Source organism: Haemorhous mexicanus, chromosome 4 (genome assembly GCF_027477595.1).
Source record: "Haemorhous mexicanus isolate bHaeMex1 chromosome 4, bHaeMex1.pri, whole genome shotgun sequence".
Classification (NCBI taxonomy): Eukaryota; Metazoa; Chordata; class Aves; order Passeriformes; family Fringillidae; genus Haemorhous; species Haemorhous mexicanus.
In genome coordinates, this window is record NC_082344.1 from 75756910 (window position 1) to 75781494 (window position 24585).

Genomic DNA, 24585 nt, shown 5'->3' on the forward strand with positions numbered 1-24585 from the left:
GGGGGACACTGCAGGTGCATAGCTGGTGTTCCAGGGTGATCCTAGGGAAGGCTGGGGGTCCTTTGGGTATCCCCGAAGAGATTGGGGAGGAGATCAACGGACAGAAGGAGGAGCGTGGACTGGGTGGCAGGGCAGGTCGGGGACACCCTGCCGTGTCGTTGTCACCTCGGGGCCGGTTTGGGCCAGGGGGGTCCCTGGGAGGACTGAGCCTGCGCGTGGTCCTCCCGCCCGCTAGGGGGCGCTCGCGGAACCGGCCTGGCCACAGCTGTCGCAGCGCTGGCGTCACCAGCGCGACTGCCCTGATGGCGGGCGAGCGGCGGCGGCGCGGCGGGGATGGACCCCGGGAACGGCCCCGGGAGCGGCTCCGGGACCGGGACCCGAAACTGCGGCCACAGCAAAAGCCACAGCGAGGCTCCGGGCGGGGCCGGACGGCGCTGGCGCTTACAGCGGCGGCGGCAGCGCTGGCGCTGGCTCTGGCGGCGGCGGCCGCCTGGTGGAACCGGTGGAGCGAAGCCTCCCGCCTCGTCACCCCGCACCCCGCGCCCCCCGCCGTCCCCCCCGGCTCCACCGGGCCTCTCGCATCGCCCACCTATTTCTGGGGCACGTACCGGCCTCACGTCTACTTCGGGATGAAGACGCGGAGCCCGCGCGCTGTCGTGACCGGTGAGGGGCGCGGGGGGCTCTGCCCCGGCCTGGGGCTCGTCCGGCCCCGCTCCCACCACGAGGCCGCCCCTGACACCTCCCCGCCCCTCCAGGACTGATGTGGCTCCAACACGGCGGCAACTTGCGGCACACGAGCGAGCAGAACGACGGCGTGTCGCGATATGGGTGGCTGATGCACGACGGGGAGAATTTCGGAGTGCAGGAGATCCGCGATGAGGGGCTGGTGCTGAGAACCGAGTTCGTGAAGCAGCCGGGGGGAGACCACGGGGGCGACTGGAGCTGGCGGGTCACAGTGAAGATGGAGGTGAGGGGGCGAGACTGGGAGAGGGGTTGGGATGCCGGGGAGCTTTTGTCATCCTCCTCTTCTTCCTCTTCAGGGCAATGGCCCGGCCCCTCTCCTGTCCCTCTTCTTCTACGTGGCCACAGACGGGCAGGGGACGCTGCGGCCGGTGCTGGAGAACGGGACACGGCTGGCGGCCGTGGCAGGGACAGCGGAGGAGCTCGGGGACTTCACCCTCGCCTTCCTGCCCCCCACCGGGGAGGGTGGGGAGAGGCCCAAGTACGCCAGGTGAGTGTCCGGGCTGCGGCCCTGAAACCCACTGTGTCCCTTCCATGTGCCCCCACGTCCCCACTGTGTCCCCCATCCCTGACTCTCCTCTCCCCCCCAGCTACAACTTCCTGGCCGCGGGGGTGCCGGGGCTGCACCATCTCACCGACCTGGTCCGGCACAGCCTCCGCGAGAGCTCCGTGTTCTCCCCACCGGGCCGACCCCGCCGCCGCTTTTTCGGGGTGTCCAGCACTGGGGGGCTGCCTGGGGAGCCCCCGCGGGGGCAGCTGCTGCTGCACCAGGTGACGCTGGAGCCTCCGGTGGTGCTGGAGGTGACACTGGAGTCGGGCAGTGCGGCAGGGGTGCGGCAAGGGCGGCTGGCAGGGCCGGTGCTGAGTGCGGCGCTGGCCCGGCACGTGGCCGCCTTCGAGCGACGCTTTGAGGACACTTTTAGGCTGGGAGCACATGGGGTGTCCCTCCCGCAGCGCCGCTTCGCCCAGGCCGCGCTCAGCGAGATGCTGGGCGGGATCGGCTTCTTCCACGGCCGCTCCCTGCTGCGCTCGGAGCACCGGGAGGAGCCGGTGCCCGGCATGGAGTCCGTGCTGTTCACGGCCGTGCCCTCGCGCTCCTGCTTCCCGCGGGGCTTCCTGTGGGACGAGGGCTTCCACCTGCTGCTGCTGGCCCGCTGGGACCCCGCGCTGGCCCGCGACATCCTCGCCCACTGGCTCGACCTCCTCAACGCTGACGGCTGGATCCCGCGGGAGCAGATCCTGGGGGAGGAGGCGCGCTCCCGGGTGCCTCCTGAGTTTGTCCTGCAGCACAGCGAGACAGCGAACCCCCCGACGCTGCTGCTGGCGCTGGAGCGGCTGCTGCCTGACGCGCCCCTGCCCTACCTGCGCCGCCTCTTCCCTCGCCTGCGCGCCTGGTTCGAGTGGCTGAACCGCACCCAGGCTGGCCCTGAGCCCTTCACCTTCCGCTGGCGCGGCCGCGACCCCGACCCCGAGCGCTTCCTGAACCCCAAAACTCTGTCGTCGGGGCTGGACGATTACCCCCGCGCCTCCCACCCATCTGCCCAGGAGCGGCACCTGGACCTGCGCTGCTGGATGGCGCTGGGCGCCCGCGTGCTGGCGGCGCTGGCCGAGCGCCTGGGCGAGCCCCCCGCGCCCTATCGCGACATGGCCGCCACCCTGAGTGACAACGACCTGCTGGACCGGCTGCACTGGGCGCCAGAGCTGGGCGCCTTCGCCGACTTCGGCAACCACAGCTCGGCCGTGACTCTGCGCTGGCACCGCCCGGCCCCCGTGCCCGGCCGGCCACCGGCGGCCCCGCAGCTGCGGCGGGAGGTGCGGGAGGCGCCGCGGCCGCGGTTCGTGGCCGCTTTGGGCTACGTCAGCCTGTTCCCGCTGCTGCTGCAGCTGCTCCGGGCAGACTCCCCGCGGCTGCCGGCGCTGCTGGGCTCCATGAGCAGCGAGAAGCAGCTGTGGACGCCCTTCGGGCTGCGCTCGCTGGCCCGCGACAGCCCCATGTACCTGCGGCGCAACACCGAGCACGACCCCCCGTACTGGCGCGGCTCCATCTGGGTCAACATCAACTTCCTGGCGCTGCGGGCGCTGCACGGGTACGCGCGGGTGGCGGGGCCGCAGCAGGAGCGCGCGGCCCAGCTCTACCGAGAGCTGCGCCACAACCTCGTGGCCAACGTGTTCCGGCAGTACGAGGCCACCGGATTCCTGTGGGAGCACTACCGGGACAGCGATGGCACCGGGCAGGGTTGTCACCCCTTCGCCGGCTGGTCCGCGCTCGTCGTGCTGGCCATGGCTGAGGACTATTGATGTGGGGGGGGGGGTTTGCTGTGCACCCTGCCTGCCTGCCTGGTGTGCTCAGGGTCAGGGGAGGTGCTGGGGAGCTGTGCCAGAGCCCCCCTGCCTCCCCTGCAATAAACCTCTACGACTGTGGCGTCTCGCCACCCATGTCAGGGTGTCACAGTGTCACCTTTGCTGACCCCAGGTCACACTGGTAGCCCCTGTGCCATGTGGGGCGGATGTTTTGCCCCTTCCTGTGGAGCCAGGGGTCGCCACCCAGCCCAGTGCACCCACCACAAGGTCGATGGTACTTCCACATCTCTTTAATGGTGAGAGAACGCGCCGGGACCTCCCACCCCCATGATCTTGGGCACCCCCCAGGCAACGGGGCCCCCAGGCAGCAGCACCGGGATCACAGGGGAGGCCCCAGGAGCAGTTTGGAGGGGAGGGGACTCCAGCAGGACCCCACCACACTGCAAGGTGGGTGTCGGTCGGGGCGAGGGGCCCCCAGGGGCTCCGTGATGAGTCCAGACCCCAGTTGGGGGTCCTGTGGGAGGGCTCAGACGGGCAGCACAGGTGAGCCAGGCCCCCCACCACCCCGTGCTCCCCCACAGCCCTCAGGCTCACCCTCCTCCTCCTCTAGGCCCCTGCCCACCTCAATGCCTGAATCCCCCGTGAGCCGCCGGTGCCGCCCGGGGCATCCCCCTAGCACAGCTCTGCCCGCCCCATCCTCACCCCCCTCGGTGTTGGAGCAGGGGTGGCCCTCGGCCTCACAGAAGTCCGGGGGCACTTGTTTGGGGGGGCCCCCGCGGGCCGGCGGCTCCTCGGGCAGGGGCAGGTCCCAGCTGGCACCGGTACCGGTGCTGCTGGAGCCGTAGTCACGGCCGGTACTGCCACCCCCCGTGCCCGGGCCCGGCTCCGGGTCCGTCTCGTCGGTGCCCGGTGCCGAGAGCGAGGAGCTGCTGGGGGAGGAGGCGCAGGAGCAGCCGCAGGAGCAGGAGCTGCAGCCCCCAGAGGAGCCGGGGGACAGCGAGGGGCTCCCGGGGCTGTAGGGCGGCGGCGGCGTCCCGGGGCGCTGCGCCACCTCCTCGTACGCCGGGAGCTTGAAGGAGGCCAGCAGCCCTGGGGGAGGGAGAGGTGGGGTCAGGGGGACACCCGGGGCACCGGGAAACGGCCCCGAGGGGATGGAGATGGAGGGCACAGCTTGGCACAGGGCAGAGCTGGGGGATGTGGGGGATGGAGCTGAGAGCACAGCCCGGGGTAAGGCTGGGGAGTACATGGGGATCCAGGATATCGGGGGTGGCACAGGGGGTCCTGACTCACTGAGATCCCCCGTGAAGATGGAGGGGTATGAGGGGCTGGGAGTCCCGATTCACCGAGGTCCCCACCCGCCGTGGAGAGGGGCGGTGCTGCCAGGGGATGGGATTGGGTGGTACGGGGAAAATTCAGCAGCCCCTCACTCACGGAGGTCCCCCGAGGAGGGCGGGTACTGGCAGGCACCGTGGTAGGCGATGAGGTTGATCTCACGCTGCCGCTGCTGCTGCTGCAGGCGCAGCTTGGCCCGGCGGTGCCGGAAGGCGCAGCAGCAGCTCAGCAGGATCAGGATGGTCCAGAGCAGCCAGAACCCTGCGGGAACGGGGCCGCGGAGCGGGGCGGTCACCTTCACACGGAACCCCCGCTCCCACGGGGGTCACCCAGAACCTCCCAGAACCCTCATTCCCTCCAGCTCTTCCGGAGCCCTCAGCCCCGACACAGCCCCTGACCTCCCCAGAGTCCCGGCTCCTCCCGAGGCCATCAGCCCGCCCGGAGTCCCCGCTCCCCTCCGTTCTCCCGCCGCGGGATCCCCCCGCACTCACACCACAGCTCGTAGTAGTAGGTGCAGCAGCCGCTCTCCCCGCAGCAGTGCCCGGTCTCGCACACGTAGGGCCGGTTGTTCACCCCCGGGCAGAACTCCCGGGCCTGCGGGCACGGCCGCACCGTCACCGCAGCCCCGCGCGCGGCCCCCCCAGCCCCGGCCCGCCCGGTACCTGCGGGTGCTGCCGGCCCAGCAGCGCCGCCCAGGCCCCCTCGGCGCTCCCGGGCCGCTCCATGGCGCCGCCGCCTAAAGCCCGCCGCGGCCCCGCGCCCGCCCGGCCGCGGCCCCCCGCCGCCCGCAGCAGCCGCCGCCGCCCCGTGGCTGCCGCCGTCGCCGCCATCGCGGCCCCCGCGGCCGCCGCCGCCCGGGCCGGGGCCGTCGCCGCCGCCATCACGCCCGGCCCGAAATCCCGCCCCCGCGGCCACCGTCGGCCAATCAGCGGACGCTCTGCAGCCGACCGCCAATCGGCGCTGCCGCCGCCGCCCGGCTGCAGCCAATCGCTCGCCGTCTACCTGAGTCTCACGCCCAACAACAGAGACAAAGAAGCCGAGCCCCGCCCCTGCTATGATTGGCGGCTGTAGGGGCCAACCGAAGACAGAGCACCGCCCCCAGCATCTGACTGACAGTGGTGTTCGCCAATGGTGACCCAGCCATGGGATCGACGGAGGGCGCGGCCTCCTGACCCGCCCCGAAGCGGGCACTCGGCACAGCTCGGCCAATTGGCGAGAAGGCAGCACTTCTACCGTCTGATTGGCAAAGCGTCCGACCAATCAACGTCGCCGCTCTCCGCTGGGCAGGGCCGCAGCCAATGGGCGCTGCCGGGGAGCGCCCCGCCCGCCCGGGACGGACCATAACACATCACAGCCGGAGGAGGGCAGGTCTGTACCATAGCCCTCCCGGGGGGTGTCGGACTACACCACAAAGCTCCTGGGGACTCGGGCTGCCTCCCCTTCCCAGCAGACCCACACATGGCTCCTTCAAAAACAGCCTTTAATCAGCTGCGCCACACCAGGACCCACCTCAGGACCACCCTCCATCCCTGCCGGGGTCCCCAACCCTCTGTGTCCACGGTGGAGAGCCTGGAGCCCTCTGGAGCACCACATCCCAGGGGTCCATATCCGTGTCCATGAGGAACTGCAGCTCTCCAGGTGGCGTGGCCAGTGCCTCTGTATCCACAGGAGAGACTTTGAAGCTCCTTGTTCTGGCTCCACGTGGAAGGTCTGGAGCTCCCCACAGTGGAGACCCACAGGTTCCTCTTCCAGCCCTCTGTGTCCATGTGGACAATCCAGGAACTCCATATGGCCGGGTGATCTGGCCCTTTGTATCCACGGCAAAGCATCCGTAGCCCATGCGGAGAATCCACAGGCCCCCAGGGAAGGCCCATAGTCCCCACAGAGGGTCTGTAGCCTCCTGGAGAGGATCCGTAGCCCCCTGGTGAGAGTCTGTAGCCTCCACAGAGGGCCTGTAGCCCCTGCAGAGGATCTATAGTCCCCCGGTGAGGGTCCATAACTCCCCTCAGAGGGTCTGTAGCCCTTACAGAGCGCCCGTAGATCCCCTCAGAGGGTCCACAGCCACCCACAGAGGGTCTGCAGCCCCCGCAGAGGATCCGTGGCTTCATGGAGAGGATCTGTAGCCCCCTCAGAGGGCCCGTAGCCCCCCGGTGAGTGTCCGTAGCCCCCCGGTGAGGTCCCGTAGCCCCCCGGTGAGTGTCCGCAGCCCCCTCAGAGGTCCCGTAGCCCGCTCGGCGCGCTCACCCCGCGCTCTGCAGCAGCTCCAGGTTGCGCCGGTAGCAGCCCAGGCTGCAGAGGGGCCGCCCGGTGCGGGCACAGCTGTAGCGTTTGGCGTTGGTGCAGCCGGGCACGGCGCATGGCTGGGCGGGCGGCACGGGCGGCGCGGTGGCGGCGGGCAGCGGCAGCGGGAACCCCCCGGGGAAGGACACGGTGACGCCGTCGGCGGCGCTGCGGTAATGAACGACGGGGCAGGGCGCGGGGCGGGCGCGGCGCTCGCGCAGGGCCCTCACCTTGGCCTTGTGCGTGCGCGTCAGGCGCTCGATGGTCTGGTTCTTGCTCTCCTCGGCCTTGCGGGCCGCCTGCAGCCGCCGGCGCCGCGCCCGCTCCTCGCGCTTCTCCCGCATCTCCTCCGTCACCTCCTTGGCCTTGGCGCCCATGGGCAGCTGCAGCAGGGGCTGGCTCTGCTGCTTGTGCAGCAGCGCGCGCTGCGGGGTGAGGCGGGGGGTCAGAGGGGGTGTGGGGGGTCTGGGAGGTACCCCCGGTTCCAGCTCAGCCCCACTTGATTGAATTCATCAATCCCAAATATCCACACAAAGCAGTTCTGAGAAGGTCTGCAGACCTTCCAGATCCTCCCAGTCATGCCCCAGGGACTATGAGGGTCCCCAGCCCCGCCTCGCATCCTTTCCAGGCCCCCTCAGTCATGCCCCAAGGGTTATGAGGCTCCCCAGTCCCCCCTCAGCCCAGCTTCCTCCTGGGTCTGGAGCTCCGTCAGCACCCCCAGCCCCTGCAGCCCCCTCAGTCACTCCCCAAGGGTTCCAGCTCAGCCCCTCAGCAGTCTGAGCTTCCTGCAGCCCTTCCACATCCCCCCAGTCATGCCCCAAGGGTTCTGAGGCCTCCCAGTCCCCTCCTCAGCCCAGCTCCCCTCTGGGTCTGGAGCTCCCTGAGCACCCCCAGTCCCCCAGCCCCCCCTGACCTGCCGGGCTGTCAGGAGGGACTCGTCCACCTCCCTCTTGATGTCACCGTTGTCATCCAGCTCCCCCCTCTCGAGGGCTGCCAGCCAGCGCCGCTCCTCCTCCTCCTCTTCCTCCCTCTCTTCCTCCTCCTCCTCCTCCTCGCCCTCCTCACGGGCAGGGAAGCAGCTCTCGGGGTCCAGCTCAGGCAGTGGTGAGGGGGCCAGGTTGCTGTCCTCATCTGATGGCAACAGCCACAGGGGATGGGGGTTCACACTGCCCTGGGGGGTCCAGAGCACCCCCTGCCCACCCAAGCCCTCACTGTGAGCCCCCCCAGGGCTCCCCCTGCCCACCCAGCCTTCCCTCTGAGCCCCCCATTTCCCCCCTCCCCTCCCGCTGCTCACCCAGCCATGCCCGGTACTGCTCGATGGGGACGCTGGGCTCCTCCTCGTCCCCTGCCAGCAGCGGGGACGGCGAGTGTGGCCCTTCAGGGACCACCGTGAACGTGGGGACACTGCAGGGGAACAGAGAGGAGTTTGGGGGGACACACGGAACAGGCCCGGCCCTGCCTCCCCCCTCCTCCTCCTCCCCCCCCCCCCCCCCCCCCCCCCCCATTTCGGTGCCCAGACTCTGCCCCCAGCCCCCTCCTCACCTCTTGGTGCCCAGGATCTGCCCTCCCAGCTTAATCCGGAGCCGCAGCCGGGGCTGCCGAGGGGGTTCGGGTCCCGGGGGCGGCCCCGCCTCGTGGTGGTGCCGTTTCTTGTGCTTTTTCTTGTGTTTCTTGTGCTTCTTCTTGTGGCCGCCATGGCCGCCCGCCTCGGCCTCCTGCCCTGTGAGGGAGAACACGGGGTCAGCGAGGGCTCCCCGCGGGCTCTGTCCCACCGGGGAACGATCCCGCAGCCCCTCCGCGCCCTGCCCGGCCCCGCGCCCTCTCACCGCGGCCGCCGGCCTCCATCGCGCCGCGCCGCCAGGCCCTGCGCATCCGCCCGCGGGGGACCCAATTCGGGCCGGACCCACTTCCGCCCAAACTCACTTCCGCCCGGACTGGCTCCTTCCCGTTATGCGGGGCGGGTGACGCTGCCACCGCCATCTTTGAAATGGGCACGTTGTGCATTGTCCCGGGGGGAAACTGGTGCCGGGGGTGCTTTTGAGCCGGCCGGGCAGGTGTGCGAGCTAAGGTGAGATCAGGGCAGGATGAGGAGCTCTGACTTCATCAATCCACCCAAATATCCCAAATATCCACACAAAACTCTCAAATACCCAGACAAATGTCCTAAATATCCACACAAACCCCTGAAATACCCACCCAACGATCCCAATTATCCACTCAAAACTCTCAAATACCCACCCAAATATTCACAAAAATCTCCCATCTGAGAGTGGATCCCATCCATCCACACAAAAATCCCCATCCAGCCCCCAAAAATGTCTCCCCGGGGTGCCAGGATGGTGCCCAGGGCAGGATGAGGAGTTTTGGCTTCATCAATCCACACAAATATCCCAAATATCCACAAAAAAACTCTCAAATACCCATCCAAATATCTCAAATATTCACACAAACCCCTCAAATACTCGCCCAAATATCTCAAATAGCCACACAAAACCCTCAAATAGTCACCAAAATATCCACACAAAACCCTCAAATACCCACCAAAATATTCACCCAAATCTCCCATCTGAGAGTGGATCCCATCCATCACACAAAATCCCCCAAAAATCCCTCCCCGGGGTGCCAGGATGGCGCCCAGGGCAGGATGAGGAATTTTGGCTTCATCAATCTGCACAAATATCCCAAATATCCACACAAACCCCTCAAATACCCACCCAAATATCCAAATTAAACCCCTCAAACACCCACCCAAATACCTCAAATATTCACAAAAATCTCCCATCTGAGAATGGATTCCATCCATCCACAAAAAAATCCCCATCCAGCCACAAAAAATCCCTCCCCGGGGTGCCAGGATGGTGCCCAGGGCAGGACGAGGAGCTTTGACTTCATCAATCCACACAAATATCCCAAATATCCACAAAAAACTCTCAAATACCCACCCAAATATCCCAAATATCCGCAAAACCCCTCCAATACCCACCCAAGTATCTCCAATATTCACCCAAATCTCCCATCTGAGTGTGGATCCCATCCATCCATCCCACGGAAGGGACAATCCCCGGCACGGGTCACCCTGCCGCGTGTCACCTCTGCAGGTGGCACCGCGACATCCCCAGGGGGCCCTTCCCACCCTCCCGGTGCGGGATTTTGGGATTCCCTGCGGGGACACGTGTGTGACAGCCCCGGGGTGGCACGCCCAGCGATGTCACACGGGCACAGATGTCACACGGACCCCCCCGGGCCATTGTCCCCACCGTGTCCCCGGGCCATTGTCCCGCCGTGCCAGGAGCCGCCGGCACCGATCGCCGCCCGCTCCCCCTCCCCGCCGCGGCATCCCGGGGCTGAGCGGGGCCCCGAGAGGCGACCCCGGCATCTCCATCCCGGTGTTCCCCACCTGGCCCCGGTGCTCCGGACACCGGGACCCCCTCCCGTAGCACCGGGACCCTCAGAACCCCGAGACTGCCGCGGGCTCGGGAGCCCCCGGAAAGCTCCGGGCACCGGGAAGGCTCCAGAGTACCGGGAGCACCGGGAACACCGGGACTCTCCACAAATCTGCGTCTCAGGGGGGCTCCGGGACTCCCCGGGATCCCTCGGAAGGCTCCGGACCCCGGGATCCCCCAAGACCTCCGGGACCCTCTAGAACCCTCTGGATCCCGGGGCTCCTCGGACCCTCCGGGACCACCGGGACCCCCGGGCATGTTCGGGCGGGACGAGCGGAGCCGCGCCACGGTGGCAGAGGGGTCGGCGCTGGACATGGAGCTGCGCCGGGGCTGCTGCTGGCCCCCGGCCCCGGCCCCGCAGGTACGGGAGCCCCGGGAGCACCGGGAGCCCCGGGAGCACTGAGAGCACCGGGAGCACCGGGAGCAGCGAGAGCACCGGGAGCAGCGGGAGCCTCGGGAGCACCGGGAGCCTCGAGAGCAGCGGGAGCTCCTGCAGCACCAGGAGTCCCGGGAGTCCCGGGAGCAGCGGGAGCTGCCCGGGCACGAGGCCACGGGGGCGGTCACGGCCGCTCCCTGCCCCCCGGGCCCCCCCCCCCGGCCGGTCCGGTCCCGCTGCCCCGGCCCAGCCGGGAATTCCGGTGGGATCCGGTACAGCGGGAATCGCCCGCGCCCCCGGCGCCCGACGGGGAGGGGGGAACTGGGAGGACTGGGAGGGACTGGGAGGGACCGGGGGGGTCGGGGAGGGGACAGGAGGATCGGGGCGTCCCGCACGTGGCGGTGGCCGTGCCGGGCCCGTGGCACACACGGGGAATTTGGGGGGTCGCGGTGGGTCTGGGTGGTCCCGGTTCACCCCAAACCAGCTGCGCTTGGGGGTCCCGGTGCCGGGAGGGGTCTCGGTGGATACAGGGGGTCCCAGTTCGCCTAGTCCCAGCTGCGTTTTGGGGGTTCCCGGTATGCACAGGAGGGGTCTCGGTGCTCTCGGGTGGGTCCGTTTCTCCCGGTCCCAGCTGCCCGCTGAGGAGTCTGGCTGCGCTGGGGGGGTCCCGGTTCACCGGGTACACACACACTCGGGGGTCCCGGTGAATTTTGAGGGGGGGTCGGTGCATCCTGGGATGGATCCGGTGCGTTTTGAGGACTCCTGGTGCGCTTGGGGGGTCCCGGTGCGTACGGGGGGGGTGTCCCCGTCTTTCAGTGCCAACGGTACTCGGCCGGTCCGGGCTCACTTGGGGGCATCCCGGTTCGCTGGGGGGTGTCTGGGCGCACTCTGAGGGGTTTCGGTACACTTGGGGATCGTCCCGGGGCATTCCGGGTCATCCCGGTGCCCTCTGGGGAGCTCCCGGTGCATCCCATGGAGTCTCGGTTCACTCGGTGGGGGGGGGGGATTGGTGTCCGCGGGGGGGTCCCAGTTCCCCGGTTCCGGCTCCGCACGGGTGCTCCGGTTCGCTCGGGGCGGTCCCGGTGCCTCCGGGGGGGGTCTCGCCCCCCCCCCGCACCGCGGATTTCCCCCAGCAGGGGGCGCCCCCCGCCCGTTCCCGGTGTCCCGGAGCCCCGCGCGGGGGGGGCGGGGGGGACACGGAGGCGGCTCCTGGGAGAAGGGAGGGGGGGACACGGGCAACGGGGGACACGGGGCGGGACATGGGGCGGGGGCGGCCGCCGCTTCCTGTGCGCGATCGCGGCGGAGCGGGAGCGGCCGGAGGTACCGGGATCGGGGGGCAGCGCTGAACGGAGGGTGGGGGGAGAAGGGGTCCCGGTGTCCGTCCCTACCGGGACTCCGTTCCCCGCCTCCCTCGCACGGGACCCCATCTGCTCCTCCCACGCCTCCTCCACCCCCTCCTCCGGTGCCGTTCCCCGAGCCCCGTTCCGCACCCCCGGGCACGGTGTCTCCCCCTCCCCGCACCCCTTTTCCCGTCCTCGGCACCCCCAAACTCTGCACCCTCGTTCCGCTCCCGCACCGCGAACCCTGCACCCCGTCCTGTGCCTGCACCCCGAACCCTGCACCCCGAACCCTGCACCCCAAACCCTGCACCCCGCCTTGTCCCCAGCACCCCAAACCCTGGAACCGCTTCCTCTGCACCCCCTCCCCACCCCCCAGCTGGTTCCCCCTCCCCCGCACCCCTCATCCCCCCGGTGCACCCCAAATCCTACACCCCATCCATTCCCCTGCACCCTCTCCTGCTCCCCCAAATCCCTGCCCTGCCCTCAAAACCCTGCCCCCCTTTTCCCATCCCCACACTCCATCTTGTCTCCTGCACCCCATTTTCTCCACTTCTTTTCTTGTGCCCTGCACCCCAAATCTTTCACCCCAATCCCTGCATCCCAATCCCTGCACCCCGAACCCTGCACCCCATTCCTGCACCCCTCGTCCTATCCCTGTCCCCCCACCTTTGTCTCCTGCCCCCCTTCCTGACCCCTTATCCCCCTGCCTGCCCCCCAAACCCTGCCCCCATCTCTTCCCTCCCCCACCCCCCATTCCCCTCTCCCCTCACCCCAAATCTCCCCCCTCTCGCCCCCCAAATTCCTCCACCCCTCCCTGCCCCCCAAACCCGTCCCCGCCCCCTCCCCGCCGCCCCCGCTGCCCTTTCCCGCACAGTCCCCTCCTTGTTCCCTGCCGGGGGGCGGCCAAACAACGTGGGAGCCCCCCCAAATTCTAGGGAGGGGCCCAAACCCCCCGCAAATTCCAGGGAGGGGCCCCAACACGTGGAGGACCCCCCCAAATTCCCGGGGTGGGGCGGGGGGGGCGCCATCAGAACCCCATTTTCTCCCCGCAGCCACCTCGGTAGAGGGGGGGGGCGGCCCCCACTGCACCCCAGCGCTGGATGCGGCGGGACCCCCTTGGGGGGCTTTGGGGGAACCCCCCAAAATAGCTGGGGGGGTCCCGGGGGTCCCGATGGAGGTGGGGGGGGGGCCGCCGGCTGCGGATCCTGGAGGATCTCAACATGCTCTACATCCGCCAGATCGCCGCCAGCATCCAGGTGCGAATTTTGGGGAGACCCCTCCCCCCCACCCCAAATCCAAATCCGGGATCCCCTGGGACCCCCTGGAGCCCCCGGAGCCCGGATTCCCCGGGGGAGGGGATGGTTTGGGGAGGCTCGGGGGTCCCGGGAAGGTGGAACGGGCTCCTCATCCCAAAGGGATTCACCCCTTGAGGAGCCCCCCGAAATCAAGAGAGGGGCGATTTTGGGGGGGCTCCCGCTCCCCCTGTTCGCAGCGGGGGGTTATTTATAGGTGATGACGTCACTGGGGGGGGGGACAGGGGCGGGATCGGGATCGGGATCGGGATCGGGATCGGGATGGAGGAACCGGAGGTACCGGGAAGGACTTGGAGGGGCTGAGGGTGGTCGGTGGGGGAGGGGGCATGCTGGGAAATTTGGGGTTTTGGGGGTGTTTGGTGAATCTGGGGGGTTTGTGGGGTGCAGGATGAGTTTGGGGTGGTGCATGGCACGGTTGTGGGGTGCAGGATGGATCTGTGGGGTGCAGGATGAGTTTTTGGGGTGCAGGGTAAATCTATGGGGTGTGTGGTACCCCTAGGGGGTGGAGGATGAGTTTGTGGGGTGCATGCCCTGCTTTTAGGGTCCGCAGGCCCCCCTTGGGGTGCACGATGGATCTGTGGGACACGTGGTACCCTTATGGGGTGCAGGGTGTGTTTGTGGGGTGCATGGCTCCCCCATGGGGTGCAGCAATGATTTGTGGGGTGCCTGGTAAACCTGTGGGGTGCACGATGGATCTGTGGGGTCCTTGATGTGTTTGTGGGGTGCACGGTCTGGTTTTGGGGTTCACAGATTCCCCGTGGGGTGCAGAATGTGTCTGTGGGGTTCCTGATAAATCTGTGGGGTGCGTGATGTGGGGGTGCAGCTGGGACCCCTGAGAGCACAGGACTGGGACCCCCAGTGTGTGTGGCTGGGACCCCCAAACAATGTGGGACCCCCTCCCCTCACCTGGGCATGACTGGGACCCCCGGTGGGGGGGGTTTGGGGGTTTTGGGGTCCCCTGTGCCCAGCAGGTACCCCAGCCCCACATTTTCTCCAGACCCTTCCAAACCCCAAATGTGGCAGGAGCCAGAGCTGCTGCGGGTACAGGAGGGGTTTTGGGGACCCCCTGACCCCCAAATTTGCCATTGCCATTTAAGCTGCAGTCGGTGCTGTGGGTTTGGGAAGGGTTTTAGGGACCCCCTGACCCCCCAAATTTGCCATTGCCCGGAGCTGGAGCTGCAGTGGGTGCTGTGGGTCTGAGAAGGGTTTTGGGGTCCCCCTGACCCCCCAAATGTTCCATTCCCCAGAGCCCCAGAGCCAGAGCTGCAGTGGGCTCTGTGGTGATCACTGCAGGTACAGAGGGGATTTTGGGGTCCCCCGACCCCTCAAAATGTGCCCATTGCCAGGAGCCAGAGCTCCAGCAGGCCCTGGAGCAGGTGCTGTGGGTGCAGAGGGGTTTTGGGGTCCCCCTGACCCCCAAATGTGCCGTTGCCAGGACCCAGAGCTGCAGCGGGCCCTGGAGCGGGACCTAGTGTTGTGGGAAGGGTTTTGGGGTGCCCCTGACCCCCCAAATGTTCCGTTCCCCAGAGCTGGAGCTGCAACGGGCTGTGGAGCAGGTGGTGGGGGAGGGGTTTTGGGGTGTGGGATGGGTTTTGGAGACCCCCTGACCCCCCAAATGTGCCATTGCCAGAAGCTGGAGCTGCAGTGTGTGCTGCGGGTCTGAGAGAGGTTTTGGGGTCTCCCTGACCCCCTAAATGTGCTGTTGCCAGGAAGCAGAGCTGCTGAGGGTGCTGTGGGTTATGGAGGGATTTTGGGGACCCCTTGATCCCCCAAATGTGCCATTGCCAGGAGCTGGAGCTGCAGGGGGCCCTGGAGTGGTCACTGTGGCTATGGGAAGGGTTTTGGGGTCTCCCTGACCCCCCAAATGTTCCATTCCTGGGACCCAGAGCTGCAGTGGGTGCAGAGAGGTTTTGGGGACCCCCTGATCCCCCAGATGTGCCATTGCCAGCAGCCAGTGATGCAGTGGGCTCTGTGGGTTTGGGAAGGGTTTTGGGGTCCCCCTGACCCCCCAAATGTTCCATTCCCAGGACCCAGAGCTGCAGCGGGCCCTGTGGGTGTTGTGGGTTTGGGAAGGTTTTGGGGACCCTCTGACCCCCCAAATGTCCCTGTTGCCAGGAACCAGCACTGCAGTGTGTCCTGTGGGTGTGGGAAACGTTTTGGGGTCCCCCTGACCCCCCAAATGTTCAGTTGCCAGGAGCCGGAGCTGCAGCGGGCTCTGGAGCAGTCACTGTGGGTCCAGGAAGGGTTTTGTGCTGTGGGAAGGGTTTTGGGGTGCCCCTGAGCCCCCAAATGTGCCCATTCCCAGGAGCTGGAGGTGCAGTGGGCCCTGGAGCAGTCACTGTGGGTCTGAGAGGGATTTTAGGGACCCCCTGATCCCCCAAATGTTCCTTTGCCAGGACCCAGAGCTGCAGTGGGCTCTGTGGGTCTGAGAGGGGTTTTGGGGTGCCCCTGACCCCCAGTGTTCCGTCCCCAGGACCCGGAGCTGCAGCGGGCCCTGGAGCAGGCACTGTGGGTGTGGGAAGGGTTTTGGGGTGTGGGAAGGGTTTTGGGGTACCCCTGACCCCCCAATGTACCTCATTCCCAGGAGCCGGAGCTGCAGCGGGCCCTGGAGCGTTGACTGAGGATGCTGTGGGTTTGGGGAGGCATTTTGGGGTCCCCCTGAACCCCAATGTTCCTTTGCCAGGAGCCAGAGCTGCAGTGGGCCCTGGAGTGGGAACTGTGGGTGTGGGAAGGGTTTTGGGGTGCCCCTGACCCCCAGTGTTCCTTTGCCAGGAGCTGGAGCTGCAGCGGGCCCTGGAGCGGTCACTGAGGGTGCTCTGGGTTTGGGGAGGCATTTTGGGGTGCCCCTGACCCCCAATGTTCCTTTGCCAGGAGCCAGAACTGCAGCGGGCCCTGGAGCCGGCTCTGTGGGTCTGAGAGGGGTTTTGGGGTGCCCCTGACCCCCAATGTTCCTTTGTCAGGAGCCAGAGCTGCAGTGGGCCCTGGAGCGGGCCCTGTGGTTCAGGGAGGGGTTTTGGGGTGCCCCTGACCCCCAATGTTCCTTTGCCAGGAGCCAGAGCTGCAGCGGGCCCTGGAGCGGGCCCTGCGGGTCAGGGAGGGGTTTTGGGGTGCCCCTTACCCCCAATGTTCCTTTGCCAGGAGCCGGAGCTGCAGCGGGCTCTGGAGCCGGCTCTGTGGGTCTGAGAGGGGTTTTGGGGTCCCCCTGACCCCTCAGTGTTCCTTTGCCAGGAGCCGGAGCTGCAGCGGGCCCTGGAGCCGGCTCTGTGGGTCTGAGAGGGGTTTTGGGGTGCCGCTGACCCCCAATGTTCCTTTGCCAGGAGCCGGAGCTGCAGCGGGCCCTGGAGCGGGCCCTGCGGGTCAGGGAGGGCGCCCGGCGGCTCCTCCCCGCCTGCAGCCGGCCCGAGCAGGCGCTGGAGACCACCAAGACCCTGGTGCTGTGCGAGGCCAGGGTGGTCGCGGCCGGGGGGGAGCTGCAGCGGCGCCAGGAGGCCCGGCTGAGGGGGGCCCGGCGGTGAGGCACCCCAAAAACGAGCGCGGAGGGAGTTGGGTACCCCAAGGGATGCCCCAAGGTGGGGAGGGCACCCTGTGGGACCCCCAAAGTGGAGGGGGAATGGAGAACCCCACAGGGGAATCCTAAAAGCCCCGGGAGGGGGGGGGGTCCCCAAAAGTTAGGGAGGGGGTTTGGGGACTCCGTGGGGGTGCGGTGGTGGGGGACACCCCAAAATATGGGGGGACATAGGGGGCATCCCAAAACCTGGGGTGACATCGGATACATTGCAGTGAGGGGAGCCCTAAAACCCAGGGGATGGGATGAGGGGCCCTAAGGGTCTGCAGCGGTGAGGGGCACCCCAAAACCTGGGGGAACATGGGGGACACCCCAAAACCTGGGGGGACATGGGGGACAGGGCCGTGAGGGACACCCCAAAACCTGGGGGAACATGGGGGACACCCCAAAACCTGGGGGGACATGGGGGACACAGTAGTGAGGGACACCCCAAAACCTGGGGGGACACGGCAGTGTGGGACACCCCAAAACCTGGGGGGACACAGTAGTGAGGGACACCCCAAAACCTGGGGGTGGGATGGGAGACCCTTGTGGGGGGGACGGGTTGTGGCAGTGAGGGACACCCCGAAATTTGTGCGCAACTGGGAAATGCAGAGGATCCCGCAGTGGGGGTGTGTTGGCAGGGGGCACCCCAAATCTGGGGGGGGGGAGTCCCCCAAAATGTGGGGGGAGCCCTTGCTGAGCCCTCCCGTCCCCCGCAGCCCCTCGGAGGGCGGGCCCGGGGCGGAGCGGGTGCCGTGCCGGGGCACCGTCTGCATCTCAGGTACGGAGAGGTCCGGGGGGGTCCTGGGGAAGGGGAACCCCCTCCTCTCCGCCTGCCCCCCCTGCGGCACCGGCTGCATTTGGGGTGGGGGCTCTGGGGGTGTCTCAGGGGGTCTCACCCCCCTCCTGCCCTCCCCTCGCCCAGATTTGCGTATCCCGCTGATGTGGAAGGACACGGAGTACTTCAGGAACAAGGGGGGTGAGTGTTGGGGTGCTGGGGGGTCCCCCCTTTGCCTCGTGGTGCCCCCTGTGACCCCCTGACCCACCCGTGCCCCCCAGAGCTGCACCGCTGTGCCGTGTTCCTGCTGCTGCAGGTGGGGGCTGAGATCCATGACACCCCCACGGTGCTGGTGGACAGGACCCTGACCGACATCTGCTTCGAGGGAGCCGTGCTCTTGTGAGGGGGGGAAGGGACCCCCGGCACCCCCACACCCCTCCCCGGGACCCTGGCACCTCCCCATGGGACCCCCGGCACCCCCACACCCCTCCCCGGGACCCTGGCACCTCCCCATGGGACCCCCGGGATCTCCACGCCCCTCCCCGGGACCCTGGCACCTCCCCATGGGACCCCCGGGATCTCCACACCCCTTCCCGGGACCCTGGCACTTCCCCATGGGACCCCCGGGATCTCCACACCCCTCCCCGAGACCCTGGCACCTCCCCATGGGACCTCTGATCACCCAAATACACCCCCATGGGACCCCTGATCCCTCCCATGGGACCCCTAACACCCCCACACCACCCCAGGGACCCTGGCATGCCCCTATGGGACCCTTGATCACCCCCATGGAACCCCTGAGCTTCTCTATGGGACCCCAAACCACCCTCATACACCCCTAGGGACCCCTGACCTGCCCCATGGGACCCCTGATCACCCCACATCCCCCCCAGGGCCACTGCCACCCCCTATGGGACCCCTGATCACTCCCCTAGGGGACCCTGTGGAACCCTTGCCACCACCAACCCCCACTTGGGGACCCCTCCCCTCTCCTGTCCCCACTCCAGGGGACCCCAAATCCCCTCTCTGGGGACTTCTGGCCCCTTCTGGGGGTGACCCCTGCTCTCCTCTGCCCACCCAAGGAGGGACCCCTGCCCCACATTCCCCCTTCCCTGTCCCTGCAGTGTCCCCACAGTCTGTGGGGTGGCCCTGGGGGTGTCCCCTAATGGCACTGACCACCCTGACACTGATCCCTCTGTGCCACCCCTGGCACTGATCCCTGTGTCCCCCCCAGCACTGACCCCCCCTGTGCCCCCCCAGTGGCACTGACTCCTGTGCCACCCCTGGCACTGACCCCTGGGCTGTCACTGACCCCTTTGTGCCCCCCTGGCACTGACCCTCCTGTGCCACTGGGCTGGCACTGGCCCCGGTGTCACTGACCTTCCTGTGCCCCCTGGCTGGCACTGGCCCCGGTGTCACTGACCCTCCTGTGCCCCCTGGCTGTCCCTGACCCTCCCTGTGTCCCTGACCCCCCTGTGCCCCTGGGCTGTCACTGTCCTCCCTGTGTCCCCGGGCTGTCCCTGACCCCGGTGTCACTGTCCCCTGTCCCCAGCCCGGAGGCGGGCCCGGATTTCGAGCTGCGGCTGGAGCTGTACAGCGCGGGGCTGCCCGGGGGGGGCGCGCAGGGCAGTGCCCCCCGGAAGCTGGCATCGCGCCTCAGCACCTCCCTGGGCCGCTCCTCGGGCCGCCGGGCACGGGCTGCCCTGGAGGGGGGACCCGCCAGCCCCCCGGGCACCGGCGGCACCGGGGCGCTGCTGCTGCCGCCGCCTGGCGTGCCGTGAGTACCTCCTGTGCCACTGTGTGTCACTGTGTGTCACCTGTGTGTCACGTGTACCCCCCTGTGCCCCGTGTGCCACCTGTGTGTCACCTCTGTGTCGCATGTACCCCTGTGTCCCCCGGTGTCCCCCGATGCTGTGTGTCTCCCCCGTCCCCCCCCGTGTCCCCAGACCCCCCATCCTCTCCAACCCCTCAACTTCCCCATACTGTCCCCTGACCCCCCAATGTCCCCCTGTCCCCCCAGTGTCCCCAGGTATCCTCGATGTCCCCTACCCCCCAATGTCCCCTGTCCCTTGGTGTCCCCTGTCCCGCAGTATCCCTAGATGTCCCCAACATCCCCTGTCCCCCCAGTGTCCCCTGACCCCACAATGTCCCCTGTCCCCCCAGTGTCCCCTGACCTCACAATGTCCCCTGTCCCCCCCGGTGTCCCCAGGTGTCCCCAATGTCCCTTGTGCCCCAGTGTCCCCAGGTGTCCCCACTGTCCCCCTGTGCCCCAGTATTCCTAGGTGTCCCCAGTGTCCCTTGTGCCCCAGTGTCCCCAGGTGTCCCCATTGTCTCCCTGTGCCCCGGTGTCCCCAGGTGTCCCCGGTTCCAGCTGCTGGCCCACACCACACTGTCCCTGGCCCAGGTGCACGACGGCTTCCGCACCCACGACCTCGTCATCGCCGCCGACGGTCAGTGGGGTCACGGCACCCCCAAACAGCCCATAAACACCCCAAAACAGCCCACAGCACCCCTAAACAGTCCATAAACACCCCTAAACAACCCAAAACAACCCGAGACACCCCGAAACAGCCCGGGGCACCCCAAAACACCCCATGGTACCCTCTAATACCCCATAAACACCCCATGGTATCCCATATCACCCCATAACAGCCCAGGGCACCCCTAAATACCCTGTAACACCCTGTAACACCCCATGGTGCCCTATAACACCCCAAAACACCCCATGGCACCCTACAGCACTCCATAATAGCCTGTAACATCCATGGCCACACCATAACCACCCCATGGCACCCCAAAACACCCCACGGCACCCCAAAACACTCCACAGCACCCCATAATGCCTTATAACACCACATGGTGCCCCACAACACCCCAAAAGACCCCTCCCCACCCATCCCATGGCACCCCAAAACAGGGCAATGGGGCTGGAGCAGATGGGGAGGAGTTGGGGGGTCCGGGATTTTGGGGTCCTGCAGGGGTGGGGGTGGATTTGGGGTCTTGGTACACGGAGGGACGGGGGGATCTGGGGGTCCTGGAGCGAGGGGGGGTGTCTGGGATTCTTTTGGGGTTTGGGGGTCCCTCTCAACCCCTAAGAGCCTCAAGAGTCCCCAGAGCAGAGCTGAGCCCCTGCTGGGGGGCTATGGGGTCAGTGTCCCCTGTGTCCCCTGTGTCCCTCCATGTCCCCATGTCCCCCCCAGAGCCCTGCTGGGGGGTTTGGAGTCAGTGTCCCCTGTGCCCTCTCAGAGCAGAGCCCTGCTGAGAGGGTTTGGGGATCCTTCCACGTCCCCCCCGTGTCCCCCCCAGAGCAGAGCCCTGTTGAGGGGGTTTGGGGTCAGTGTAGGGGTCCCTCCATGTCCCCCTCTGTCCCCCCAGAGCAGAGCCCTGCCGGGGGGTGTGGGGGTCCCTCCATGTCCCCCCTGTCCCCGTGTCCCCCCAGAGCAGAGCCCCTGCTGGGTGCCCCTCTATGGCCGCGTGTGTTGCCGCCTGGCGGCCCGGCCCAGCTGCATGGACACGCCCGCGGCGACAGGGACACTGCGGCTGCAGGTCAGCGACAGCGGGGACACCGGGAATGGCACCGGGAGCCGCACCGGGAATGGGAGAGAGGGGTGGGGTCAGGAATGGGATAGAGGATGGGGTTTATTAATGCTGCCATGATAAAGGGGACACTGCAATTGCAGGGGAGGGAGGGGGATCAATGGGTTACAGAGAAATGGGATACAGGGATGGGATATAAGGAAACGGGATATAGGGATGGGATCGAGAAATGGGATACAAGAATGGGATAGAGGAATTGGATAGAGGAATTGGATAGAGGGATGGGATCGAGAAATGGGATACAAGAATGGGATAGAGAAATGGGATATAGGGATGGGATCGAGAAAGGGGATAGAAAAATGGGATGTAGGGAATGTACCACCTGTGGGTGCTGAAGGGGGGACACTGGTGCCGTGGTGTCACTGTGGGTACAGAATGGGGGACACTGGTACCGTGGTGTCACTGTGGGTGCAGAATGGGGGACACTGGTGCTGTGGTGTCACTGTGGGTACAGAATGGGGGACACTGGTGCCGTGGTGCCCCCCGTGGGTGCTGACGGCTCTGTGGCTCTCGGGGCAGGCTCCAGGGGCCGAGGGGCCGGGCGGGGCCCCCCTGTTCTGTGTCCTGCGGGGCCCGGGGCTGCTCTGCTACGGCAGCGCCGGCGAGGCTGAGGCGGGGCAGGAGCCCACCCTCACCATCGCTGTCACCAAGGTACACAGGGGACACAGGGCACGCTTGAGGGGCTGGTGGGCTCAGGGGGGCACAGGGAGTGTGGGGGGCTATGGGGTTGTGGGGGTTGTGGAGGATGGAGGGGACATGGAGGTGTGGGGGGTACGGGGAGAAAGGGATTGTGGGGGGTCAGGGTGGTTTGAGGTTTATGGGGTGTTCTGGGGTCTATGGGGGCTGTTGGGTCTCTGGGGTGTTCTGGGGTCTGTGGGGTGTTCTGGAGTTTATGGGGAGCTCTGAGATCTCGGGTGTTCTGGGGGCTCTGGAGGCTGTGGGGTCTCTGAGGTCTATGGGGGCTGTGGGGATCTCTGGGGTGTCTGGGGTCTCTAGTGTCTTTGGGGTCTCTGGGGTGTTCTGGGGGTCTCTGGGCTCTCTGGACCCCCCCTCCCCAGCCCTGCTGGTACCCCAGGACACGCGGGTGCGGGCGGTGGAGTCGGGGGGCCGGGGGCAGCCCCCCGGGGTGGCCGTCACCAACCGGCTGGGCGGGGAGGAGGTGACACACGCACTGCTGGCCGAGAGCACGGCCGAGGCACAGCGCTGGCTGCAGGCCTTCGGGCAGCACCTCTGCGACCTGGGTGAGCTGGGACCCCTGGGACCCCTGGGACCCCCCACCCCATCATCCCTCTGGGAGTCCCCATCATCCCTGTAGGACCCCACACATCCCTGTGGGGCCCTCCACATCCCTGTGGGACTCTACACATTCCAGTGGGACCCTAAACATCCCTGTGGGACCCTACATATCCCTGTGGGATCCTCCACATCCCAGTGGGACCGTCCACATCCCTGTGGGACCCCACACATCCCTGTGGGACCCTGAACATCCCTGTGGGACCCTCCACATCCCAGTGGGACCCTCCACATCCCTGTGGGGCCCTCCCAGCCCTGTGGGACCCTGCACATCCCTGTGGGACCCCACACATCCCTGTGGGACCCCACACATCCCTGTTGGACCTTCCCAGCCCTGTGGGCCCTCCTTGCTGGTGGGACCCTGTCCCAGTGGGATCCCCATTGTTAAAGAATCCCAAACCTAGTGGGACTCCCTGATCCCTGTGGGAGCCCCACCCTGGCAGGACCCCAGACCATCCCTGTGGGAGCTCCATCACCCCAGGACCCCCAGCCCAGTGGGACCCCAGAGCAATGGGGACAAGGACGAGGCTGAGAACAGGACAGGGACAAAGATGGGCACGGGATGTGGTCAGGGAGTGGGATGGGCACAGTGACATGGGTGGGAACAAGAATGGGGTAGCACAGAGATGGGAAGGGACAAGACCCCTTGGGGGACCCCCACTCCAGACCATCCCTGTGGGAGCCGCATCACCCCAGGACCCCCAACCCAGTGAGAGCACCCCCATTCCTGTGAGACCCCCATCCCAGGCTGACCCCATCCAGTGGGACCCCCCCATCCCCCTGCAGACCCCACCCCCTGTAGCCCCCATCCCCATCCCGGACCCCCTGGATCCCGGGGGGCTCTGTCCCACTCCCCCCCCCCCCCCGCGTTGTCCCCGTTGTCCCCAGCCCAGTGGAAGCAGTGCTGTGAGGAGCTGATGCGGATCGAGGAGCCCCCCCCGCGCCGCCCCCCGGCCCCGCTGCCCCCCCAGGGCTCTCTCTACCACCAGACGGGTGAGTGGGGCTGGGGGGGGGGCGGGGGGGGCGATCTGGGGGGGCTCTGCTCTGTCTCCCCCTCTCTGCTCTCTGCTCGCTCCCTAACGCTGCTCTTCTCGCTGTCCCCCCTCTCTGTGCCCCCCCCCTTTCTGTCACCCCCTTTCTGTCCCCCCCCTGCCGCTGTGCCACCCCCCTGCCGCGCCCCCCAGCCCCGCCGGGCCCCCCCGGGCCCCCCCCGGCCGAGGGGCTGCTGCTGCAGGAGAATGTCTCAGCCGAGATCCGGGCTCTGCTCAGCTCCTACTACAGCGACAGGTGACGGGGGGGACACGGGGGGACCCCCGGACAGCCCCCCCCCGCTGCCACAGCACCCCCAGCACGGCCGTGGGAAACGGGGGGGGCAGAAAGGGACCCCCAAACCCCCCCACAGCCTGTGAGGGGAATCTTTGGGGGGGTGTGAGGGTATTGGGGGGGTCTTTCACAGCAGCCGCGGGCGCGGGGGGGTCTGGGGCTGCCCGTGCCCCCCTCGTGACCCCCCTTCCCCCCCCCCCCCAGCTATTGACCCCTCGGATGACATCGCGGCCGTCACCGACATCCTGGCGGGGCACGGGGCTGCTCCCCGCGCTCCGGGCACCCCCCCGTGGCTCTCGCTCTTCGAGGGGCCCCCCCTGCGCAGCCCCAGCCCCCCCCGCCGGGGCCGCCCCCGAACCCTGTCCCTGGACGCCCGGCTCAGCACCCTCAAAGGCCGGGGGGGCCCCCCAAAACCCCCCCACTCCAGCTCCTCCAGCAGCGGCAGCAGCAGCCCGGGGCCCCCCCAGCGCGACCCCCCCAGAGCCCTCCAGTCCCGGGTGTGACCCCCAACACTTTTGTGGGGGGCGGGACGGGGGGGGGATGGACCCCCACCCAAGGGGTTAGGGGGGGAGGGGGGCTCCCTGCTTCTGTTTTTGGGGAGAAACTGGAATTTCTGCCCTCCCCATGCTGGGGGGGGGCTCAGGGCTAAACTCCAAAAAGGGGGGGGGGGGGTGGCTTCCTTCCCCTCCCCCAACAAGGGTGGGTGCTGGGGACCCCTCCCCCACCACAGGGTGGTGCTGGGGACCCCCCCCACCGCAGGGTGGGTGCTCAGGGTCTAACCCGGGGGGGACACAGAGCCCCCCCCCCCAGCTCTGCTTTCCTCACCTCTAACCCGGGGGGGGTGACACAGCCCCCCCCGGCAGGCCCCCCCCAATTAATAATATTCACTAATAATTTGCATTAAAATTTATTTAACAGCTG

The 24585-nt window shown here is 67.5% G+C and overlaps 4 protein-coding genes across 4 annotated transcripts; 2 read left to right on the plus strand and 2 right to left on the minus strand.

Moving 5' to 3' along the window:
* The first annotated feature begins 286 nt into the window (after positions 1 to 286).
* On the plus strand, positions 287 to 3177 carry MOGS (mannosyl-oligosaccharide glucosidase). The gene is made up of 4 exons (XM_059845504.1): positions 287 to 663; positions 756 to 967; positions 1041 to 1231; positions 1332 to 3177. Exons 1-4 carry the CDS (start codon positions 303 to 305, stop codon positions 3037 to 3039), a joined length of 2472 nt encoding a protein of 823 aa, XP_059701487.1. The 5' UTR covers positions 287 to 302; the 3' UTR covers positions 3040 to 3177.
* A 139-nt stretch (positions 3178 to 3316) lies between these two features.
* Positions 3317 to 5270, minus strand: WBP1 (WW domain binding protein 1). The gene is made up of 4 exons (XM_059845505.1): positions 5037 to 5270; positions 4866 to 4968; positions 4474 to 4635; positions 3317 to 4131 (listed from the first exon to the last, which is right to left on the minus strand). Exons 1-4 carry the CDS (start codon positions 5253 to 5255, stop codon positions 3569 to 3571), a joined length of 1047 nt encoding a protein of 348 aa, XP_059701488.1. The 5' UTR covers positions 5256 to 5270; the 3' UTR covers positions 3317 to 3568.
* A 567-nt stretch (positions 5271 to 5837) lies between these two features.
* INO80B (INO80 complex subunit B) lies at positions 5838 to 8634 on the minus strand. Its single transcript, XM_059845506.1, has 5 exons — positions 8481 to 8634; positions 8197 to 8374; positions 7949 to 8058; positions 7568 to 7785; positions 5838 to 7079 (listed from the first exon to the last, which is right to left on the minus strand). Exons 1-5 carry the CDS (start codon positions 8632 to 8634, stop codon positions 6615 to 6617), a joined length of 1125 nt encoding a protein of 374 aa, XP_059701489.1. The 3' UTR covers positions 5838 to 6614.
* A 3098-nt stretch (positions 8635 to 11732) lies between these two features.
* On the plus strand, positions 11733 to 24584 carry RTKN (rhotekin). The gene is given in 14 exon segments (XM_059845508.1): positions 11733 to 11793; positions 12866 to 12993; positions 12995 to 13069; positions 16444 to 16637; positions 17393 to 17454; positions 17599 to 17652; positions 17733 to 17850; positions 19004 to 19228; positions 19807 to 19901; positions 20891 to 20997; positions 21568 to 21699; positions 22124 to 22289; positions 23230 to 23334; positions 23869 to 24584. Coding segments are annotated over 14 exon segments (1821 nt in total). The 3' UTR covers positions 24168 to 24584.
* The last annotated feature ends 1 nt before the right edge of the window (position 24585 follows it).